The 9,870-nt window shown below is 37.3% G+C and overlaps 1 protein-coding gene across 1 annotated transcript; it reads left to right on the top strand.

Annotated features, from left to right (window-relative positions):
- The first annotated feature begins 709 nt into the window (after positions 1 to 709).
- On the top strand, positions 710 to 9,394 carry fmoda (fibromodulin a). Its single transcript, XM_047348762.1, has 6 exons — positions 710 to 837; positions 4,400 to 4,796; positions 5,841 to 5,963; positions 6,077 to 6,217; positions 6,870 to 7,137; positions 7,341 to 9,394. Exons 2-6 carry the CDS (start codon positions 4,431 to 4,433, stop codon positions 7,490 to 7,492), a joined length of 1,050 nt encoding a protein of 349 aa, XP_047204718.1. The 5' UTR covers positions 710 to 837; positions 4,400 to 4,430; the 3' UTR covers positions 7,493 to 9,394.
- The last annotated feature ends 476 nt before the right edge of the window (positions 9,395 to 9,870 follow it).

Genomic DNA, 9,870 nt, shown 5'->3' with positions numbered 1-9,870 from the left:
ACTAAGCTTGAACTATTTTGCAAAGAGGAGTGGGAACAAATTCACTCTCTAGATGTTCAAAGTTCTTAGAGACATATCGGCTTTGCACAAGTTTGCTCAAAGGGACTGAATAAAAATGCACTGCACAATTTTCTGATTTGTCTTTGTAAAATAGTTTAAAAATCATTGATCATTTATGCACTACTTTGTGTTGGTCAATCACATAAAATTCAAATAAAAAAGCAATGACGTTTGAGATTGTATCTGAAAAAAGTAAAAACTATTTCAAGAGGTATAACTTCGCAAGGTATTGAAATCACTGTGCTTATTATATACCTTTACAGAGTTTATTTGCTATGTTTGTTAACATGTTACATTAATCTTTTTCTTGACACTGCCAAGGTTTGCAAACATAACATGTTAGATGAGTGATGTGTGGTTTGGTTCAACCTTTTTATTATAGAAACCAGCTTTTTTTCCCCTCAGCAAGTAATGATCTGATCCAATGAGCCAAAGTGTTTGAAAGCAGTTAGATTCAGCTGACAGAAAGGGGGAACGTGAGGGGCACACATATGGGAACAATCCTTCACACTCGCTGCATCTCACATCATACGCATGTGAGCTTCACTGTTGACTTTGCCCTAAATTAAGCGGAGCGGGGTGCAGGCGACTGGATAAAGGGGAGTAAGTGACCAGCAGATGGAGAACAGACAGAGGGGTGGGGTGAGGGCTGGCATAACGGAAAGGAGAGCAGGGAGGGGGGAATGTTGTTTTCTTTAAACAAAGTGTTTTTCTCTGTCCTCTCCACTCCTGAGCACACTGAAAGAGCAGGGACAAGGAGGTCCAGTCTCTGATCAGGTAAGGAGCATGTGTCAGTGGTTGATTAGGGCTGGAGATAAATGAATACAATTATACTAGAGTTGTATTTTGTTTTTTTTGCACAACTACAATAACTACAAAACCTTTTTAAACTTTTCCTCTAAGCTACCAGACTTTCTGGTGTTTTTTTTTTTTTTTTTTAGTTTTGATCAGCAAGTTCTCAAGGCTCCTTGAAGGTCTTGCACACCTTTACTTTGGACTTTTTCTGCTTTTTTGGTAATTTCAGTTCAAGCTTTACTGTTAGGAAACTTATTCATGACCCATAAATTATTCAGACATAAAAAATCCTCCCAAACTGAGGGGATCAGTGTAGTGTCAACACCTTATGGACAACTTAGTAAAGCAACTTTTAGAAGGATTTTATGGAGCTAAATTGGGGCCATAGAATTGGGGCAAAAGAAAAACATTTGAACCTGAAAAATTATTTTGAACCTCCCCCCAAAAAATTTGAAAACTAGAAAAACGTTTAGCAACTGAAAAAAAAAGATGTGAAACTGGAAAAAAAAAAAAAAGTTCAAAACTACTTTTCAGATTCAAGTTTTTTTTTTTTCGAACTTGCAGATTTAATTTTTTTGGCTTCAAACTTCTGGCCCTGTTTTGGCATGGGGTCGGGGCCTCAGATCACGGGGTTGCGGAATCATGACTGACAGCTCAACACAGCGGCTGAACAATATATTCACAGCTGTTGCATTCAGGGACCATGGGAACTGGAATTATCTGTAACACATCATCAATATTCTATATGCATGTGATTGGTTTTGAATGATAACATGCTTCACCGATAGAAGCAGTTTACGTGAATACACGACGCGCATCTCAGTGGAGAAAACATGATCTTGACAGATTTGCACAGCATTTTAAGTCCGTGTTGGAGATTTCCCATGCTCTCAACATAAAGAACCGCCAGACTGAGCGGCGGGAGTATATCACAAGTGCGAAAAAAAAATTTAATCTGAAAAATAGTTTTGAACTTTTTTTTTCCAGTTTCACATTTTTTTTCAGTTGCAAAACTTTTTTCCAGTTTTAAAATTTTTGAGGGGAAGGTTCAAAATAATTTTTCAGGTTCAAATTTTTTCTTTTGAACAAACTTTTATTTTTCAGGTTCAAATTTCTTTCTTTTGAACAAACTTTATGGCCCCAATTTAGCTCCAAAGTATTTTTGGGCATTTTGTTACTAGGCATGGTTCAGGTCCTATGCCTATGTTGTTTTATTGTCTGGTTTCTTAAAGAACTGACTTTCAGATTAAGTTTTTTTGTCCTCCACTGGACACTGCAGTGTTTGTGCAGTGTTTCCTTGTAACACTGTGTTTGTGCAGTGTTTCCTTGTAACACTGCACAAACACTGCATTTTCTCTTTCTGCCTGTACCAACATACGGCCTTCTCAATGACTTAGAGGCAGAAACATCTGTCTGTAGATTGTTGACCTAACTGATTGGGCTGAAAACATTCATTCTGAATGTGGTTTGTTCGTTGTAACTTGCTCTGTTCATTGTGCAATTGGCAGAGCACTCAAGTACAACATTTTACTGACCTCAATGACTTTTTTACTGGGTAAATTAATATACTTTTTGAAAATTAATTAAATAAACGCATAAAACACACACCATCACACTTAAACACATTAAAGTGCTTGAAGTCCAAGTTGCTCTTGAGAACATTTTAATATATGGCCATATGAACGTAAAAAATATGAAAGAACAAAAACTGCATTTAAAAGAATGGGTTTTAGCTGACCTCCTTCTCACAAGAGTTTATACAAAATCAAATAAAATAATTTATTAATCTAACATAATTTCCAGAAAACATTCAGAATCATTTGCAAATCTGGAACTTTCAGATATTTTTCCACTTTAGCATCCCTGTGGATTAAGACTGCTAAGAATGTGCCTTTCTGTGGACTCACATGTCCAAAAACAAAGTTAATGGCTCTGATTGATCATTTAACCCCAGTAGGAGAGTCATGAAAGCCTTTTAGGAGCAAAACATTTGTTGAGAACAGCAGCTTGAGGATATAAAGGGTATAAAAATGTCTGTAAAAATCCCAGGTTTTTGTGACATAAAAAATAAGGCCATAGAAAATAATTTCAAAACTTTTTTTCCTTTATTGTCACATTTATTCTGTTCAGTTTAACTGAAAAGAATGCTAGGGGAAAAAATAAATAAATAAATGAGCTGCAACATAACATAAGTGTGCACACCCCTTAACAAATACTTTGTTGAATCATCTTGGTCTCTCCTTTTTGTCTATCAGCTTCACGCATCTTATCAAGTCAGTAGTTTCCAGAATCTGTGAAACTATGAGGACATCTCTTGTCCACAGTCCTCTTCAGACAACCCCACATATAATCTGTCAGATTCAGTTGTGGGTTTTGGCTAAGCCATTCCAAAACTTTCATTTTCTGTTGATCAGGCCATTCTATTTTTGTTTTTGATAATGTGCTCTGACTCTCATCCAATAGTAAAAAATAAAATCCACATCTTCTGCTGAAGGTTTTGAATCAAAACTGTACGAATGAAAGGAACAACTTACTGCCTCTGATATTAGTACAAACATTCAATTCAATTCAATTCAAAAATACTTTATTAATCCCAAAGGGAAATTAAATGTTGTTGTAGCTCATTATGAGGGTTTCCTCAAAGAACCGTTGTAGATGCTGATGGCTGTGGGCAGGAAGGATCTCCTGTAGCGCTCCATCTTACAGCAGATCCGAAGAAGCCTCAGACTGAAGACACTCTGTTGTTGTAGGACAGTCTCATGAAGAGGATGAAGAATAATGGATATTTTTACATGAAGAACACAACCAGCATTAACCAGAAATTCTTGCAGCTCCCTCAGTGCTGCTGCCAGCCACTCAGCACCCTTTCTGTCCTTTTTCTGCCTTGTCTTTCAATCAGTTAGGGAGAAAAGTGCAGTTTTAGTAATGTCATTATTGTTCCTTATTTCAACAATGTTTAATGACTCTCTCAGCTGTGGTGTAAATATATGTAATACTGTGGATGTTTTGGTAATCTTATCCTTACTGAGACCTTTGTACAATGAGATCCTTTTGATCTTTTGCAACCTCTCGACAAGATATGGTCTTAGTTAACAGATGCAAATGAGCAAATCAGAAAAAAACCATACAAGGACAGGTAAACTTTATTTCTGGTTAGTCAAAATCACTGTAATTGATAGTAGGGGTAAACTCAAAGCGATGAAACTGAATCACAAGGGTTTTCAGTGGAGTTTTAGTTTAGGGGTGTCCACACTTATGCCACCAAGTTGTTTAAACTTCTATTTTTTACAGCAGTTTTTAGTTAAACGATACAGGATATATGTCACATTCAAAGTGGGAAAAACCCAAAATAATTTATGTTGATTTCATTTTGTTTTATATCATAAAAATCTAGGGTTTGAACAAGGCATGTCAGTGTATTTTAATTGGCTTTTCTGGTGTTTTGACTATTATATCAACCTGTTTGTGAAAACAATCTCCACAATTTAATTCAGTTTGCCGAGGAAACTTACTCTGAATGCATTCTCTCTATTTTCTGTGCCAGGCAACTGTGAAGATTTTTGTGCTTTGTGAAAATGCGTCTGAAGACTATAATCCTGCTGTCTGCCCTGCTTCCACTCTGCTTCTCTTATGGATGGGACCCTCTGGGCTGGCTGTTTCACCGACACGGCCAAGCACAATATTTTGGCTCGTTGCAGGCAGATACAACAGGAGGCGCCTGTCCTGCGGAGTGTGACTGCCCCCCGACATTCCCTGTGGCGATGTACTGTGATGGGAGGGGCCTGAACGCTATACCATCCATTCCGTCCCGCATCAAGTACCTGTACCTCCAACACAACGCCATCTCAGTTGTGCCTGACTCCGCTCTGATCAACGCAACTAATTTGGTGTGGCTCTTTCTGCATCACAATCAGCTGACATCTGATGCCATCAGCAAGGAGGTAACCCACATGTGATCACACAGACATGCCCAGATGTGTGTGTGAGCTTGAGTGCAGTGATGCCAGTCTGAAAGGCTGACAGATGGCAGGCAGATGTCTGTCAGGGTGTCATTTGAGTTTTTTCCTGTCTGTGTTACAGAAGTTCATTGATTCTTTTTGCAGTTGGAGAAAATCTAACGAATCCTTGATTTAAACGGTTCTCTTAAGAGAAAAGCCAAAACCAAGGGAGAAGTTAATATAATTCAGTTTAGTTTACATATTTTGTATGTGCAGCCATGTTGCTTCATTTAAAACATTCTGAAGCAAATTTGGACTAAGTAGTGGGGTCTGCAGACAGACATCAGCTTGGGATGCAAAAGCCACAGACTTTGTGATGTAATTCCAACATTACAACTTGCCTTGAAGTCTGCTACAGTTATGCTTGCAAACGTATTCATACCCCTTGAAATGTTCACATCTCGTTACATTACAGCCAGTTTTGTTGGGATTGTATGTGACAGACCAACACAAAGTAGTGTATAATTGGGAAATAGAAAAATTGGAAATTATTTTCAACATTTTTACAAATGAACATGTAAAAAGTTTGGCATGTCTTTGTATTAATTTTCCTTTAATCTATAACTGATAAATAAAATCCAGCGCAACCAATTACCTTCTGTTTAAAGCAGGCTTAGGTTATAAAATAACAGTAAAACTACTACTCGTGCACTCCAAAAAAAAGTAGCGTTTGTAAGAGTGTCAAAAAGAAACTCATTTTGGTAGTATTCCCTAAGAAGTCCTGTTTCCATTTTCCTACCGGCCATTATTGGCACTCAGCACCTAAATTTCATTTGTTACATAACAGTCTCCTTAAGTGGTCCTGTTGGTACAATCTCAAACTGGAAAGACCAACGTTCTCTTCTCTCTGATAAGCTAGGTAGTGTCTTCTAGATTTAACCAAAAAGCCCCTTTAACTGCATTATAATTACAAACAACATATAAAACTCTGCATGTAAAGATGTTAACCTTCCATACCATTATTACAAAAACGCTATTTAATTTTAGGTATTTTTAAAGCTAGAAGGATTGGAGCGATTATTTCTACATCACAATAACTTGACCAGCATTCCTCCAAACCTTCCTCGCTCCCTACGGGACCTTAGGATTGACCATAACAGGATTGGAAAGGTAAAGTTTTACACTGTTTATATTCCCAAACTACCACTTTTCGTTCTCTTCCTTGCTTTGGCCGTGTAACAGGAGAAATAACCGACTTTCAAATTATTTTCGCTCTTGTCTAGGTAATCCCAACAGATCTAGAAGGAATGGACAACCTCACTATCTTGCATCTGCATGACAACAACATCGCAGACATGGGCACCTCACTGAAGGCTCTGAAATCTCTCACACTGCTCGACCTCAGCAACAACAAACTAATAAAGGTACTTGGACGTCTGAATTTTTGATTAAAAACTGAGTAAAAATGTTTTCTTTTTTAAATCTGAACAAAGATCACATTTGGGGTTCCTCAGGGCTTTATTTTTGGGGCACTTTTATTCAATTTCTACATGTTCCTCCTTACTTGAGTTTTATTAGAATGCTACAACATCTCCTACCAATTCTATACCAATGAAATACTGCTCTATCTTGCTGTGGCACCGCAAGAACAAAGTCCTTTACAGTCATGCAATCTGTGGATGGGTTAGAATTTCCTCCATCTTAAGGGAGAAATACATCTTTGTTTTCTTTGCCAAAAATGAAAGGTTAGAGATAATCACTCAACGGGACTCATTGAGGTTGAACTACAGAGCATGGCAGGGTGATATTGTTTATTGCAGCTTTCCCATAAAGGCCAACATTAATTTTATTATTTTATGTCTTGACTGTTCAGTTTCTTAATTTGCATTTTGCCCTCCTATTTTTTTCAATACAAAAGTGTAATTTTATTGTTATTGGGTTTTTTGTATTCTAGTCTTTAATGTGAATTTTCTTTATCTGTGTTTTCTGTTTTTTTCTTTTCTCCTACAAAGTCCTTTGAATTACCTTGTGTCTGAATGACGGCATGCAAATCAAATGTTTTCTTACCTGCTGCAGATCCCAGATGCTCTTCCTGAACATTTGCACCAGTTTTACCTGGAGTTCAACTCCATTGACTCTCTACCCGAGGGTTTCCTGGGGGGTTTAGCTCAGCTGCAATATGTAAGGATGTCTCACAATCAGCTAACAAACAAGGGGATCCCGTCCAATACCTTTAATGTGACCGGACTGGTGGAGCTGGACCTGAGCTACAACAAACTGGAGAGAATCCCTACTGTCAGCACCACACTGCAGCATCTTTACCTGCAAGCCAATCAGATCAAAGGTAAAGGGCCTTTCAGGCATATTTACACACATTTTGTGTTATTTTAAGTTAGTCTCACAGTATTTCTTGAACCTTCTAATAAATTTAGAAGTCATTGTTCCGTTATTTATATTTTTTCAGAAATCTGGGTACTGATATTGCTGATAGGTTTATTTAGGTGATTTGTGTGCCATTACCACCCATCCTTTGTCCTGTGGTTGCAGAGTTCACTCTGGGAAGCTTTTGCTCCATCGTGGATGTGACGAATTTCTCCAGACTGCAAACACTGCGACTGGAAGGGAACGAGATTAGCCAGGAGGATATCCCTTTAGAGTCTGCTCTCTGTCTGCGCAAGGCTTCCAGCATCCAGATCTAACCAAATATGTTCAAAATTGGGCTACTCTTCAGCGAAATGTGCCACAACCAAACCAGTGTAGACCCAGTGATATAATGTGATGCCACCAAGCACACAAATGTGATTGTTTAAATGTGAAACTTAAGACATTTTTTTCAGACTGAGAGTCCTTTAAAGGTCAGAAAACATTGATTTAATTTAGTTAAGAGCCGTCGGTTCATCATGATTACATGTTGTACTCATAAATCAGTTTAGAAGCTTTAATATATTGTGTATTACGTGATACTTCCGTGACCATGATCCTTTTTTGCTGTGAGGATCATTGACCTTTATACCCTTTTATTTACCTTTTATTTCTGTTTTTCTTTATGTGTCTTCTCCTATATTTCTTATTGTTTACTCTGTTAATTCTGATATATAATATACAGTCCCGATCAAAATCTAAAGACTAGGAAAAAGCTACAGGTATTCACATTTCACCCTGCTTGATCATAGCCAGGTTTTAAGACCAGTGAAAATAAACACAGTTAGAAAAAAGGCAGGTAATAAAATTGAAGTCTAACACCATTAATTAAAATAGCCCTAAAACAGACATTAGTGTCCAAAATAGGACTCAGTATGAGAGAAACCCTTGTTGTGCTCTTCAAAAATGTATTTTAGACATGATTGATATCAGTGTTTTTAGTTGGCTGGTGGGAACAAATGTCCATGCGGTGAAGATGGCTTCTCAAAGGGTATCCATTCTGCATCCAATCTCTGCTGTGGCGGAGCATTATGAGAGTCTTGCTTGTGCATCTCAACAGTCCTGCCAGGTTCTCTGTCTTGATTAGCTGATAAACAGCCTGTTTAAGTTTAAATGAACTTTTTTAGTGATTTGCCTATTCTGTCTGCATTTTGAAGCTCTACATAAAACCTGGCTATGATCCACCAGCAGAAAATATGAATAGCTGTAATTTCCTCCCTAACCTATAGATGTTTATCAGTAGTGTATTAAGTATTATGTGAAGTATTTAAATTCATAATAAACGTTATCTGGTGCTAAATAATATGGGACACTTTACCACAATGTCTCCTGCATTTAAAAACATCCAGTTACAGCTGCAGCACACTGGGACACTTCATATACTTTTCTTGTTGCAGCATTTGTTGTGCGAGTAAAATCCGTTTCATATAGAAAAGACAGTTCATTAAAAACATATATGTATATAGATAAAAACTTTAACTGCAGGACAAATTATCAGTTATTGTAAGCATGACATTTTTATATAGAGTTTTCATTTTGTACACGAGACAAACAAATAAATGATTTTTTTTTTAATTAGCTGGATACTTTTTTGGAATTTGTTTATGTCTGTCACTAATAATGCACTGCAGTTTGTATTAATGTATATATTGTTGGGCTGTTTGGTTCATACTGTTTATGTGAATGTTAACCCACATCTGTGGTTTGTGGCATCTGCCATCAACCATGTAATTATTGGTGATACATTGTTACATTAGGACTAATCCCTGGATGATCAGTAAACCAGTGGTAGGGTAGTCAGAGGTCCTGTAATTTCTATTTTTAGGGTATTAATAATGATGTTTTGTCATATGTAATCAAACAAGCAGATTGTCTCAAATGTTTCAGTGGTGAACTTATGATTTAGTGTCACCATCTAGATGATGCGGGACTTACCAAAGTTTCTTTAAACTTTAACCTTTTTTTAAATTTTGTCATGTTACCACAAAATTGAATGTATTTCTGTGGAGTTTATGTGACAGCCTAACACAAAGTAGAGCATAATTTTGTGGAATCACAAAGTCAAAGGAATCACAGTTTTCCTTTGTTATATACAAATAAAACTCTGAGGTATGGCCTGCATTTTAATTCAACCCCTTTAACTCTTAAACATCTAAATAAAATCCATTGAAACCTGCTGACTTCAGAAGTCACCACATTTGTAAATAGTTCCAATTTTGTGGGATTTCATCTCAGTGTAAATCCAGGCCTCAGAGGTTTGCTAGAGAACATCGGTGAATAAACATCATCATGAAAACCAAAGAACACAGCAGACAGGCCAGAGACAGAGCAAACATGTAGAAGAAGCTGCTCTGGTCAGATCAGACTGTAATCAAATGTTTTGGCTCATATGCACAATGGTATGTGTGGCAGAAAACAATCGCTATACATTTTCCTGAACACCATCATTCAAAATTAAACTTGGTGGTGGCTGGAAGATGCTTTGGTAAGGCGTTTCTTCAGCTGGGACAGAGGGGGCATCGCACTTGATGAAAAATTGGATGATAAGTATGGCGTAATCCTGGAAAAAAAAAAACTTTTTAGAGGATGCAAAATATTTTACACTGAGACTGATGTTCACCTTCCAGCAGGACAACAACTTTCAACCTATGGCCAC

Source organism: Girardinichthys multiradiatus, chromosome 20, assembly GCF_021462225.1.
Source record: "Girardinichthys multiradiatus isolate DD_20200921_A chromosome 20, DD_fGirMul_XY1, whole genome shotgun sequence".
Classification (NCBI taxonomy): domain Eukaryota; kingdom Metazoa; phylum Chordata; class Actinopteri; order Cyprinodontiformes; family Goodeidae; genus Girardinichthys; species Girardinichthys multiradiatus.
This window is presented reverse-complemented; position numbering and strand designations above follow the sequence as displayed.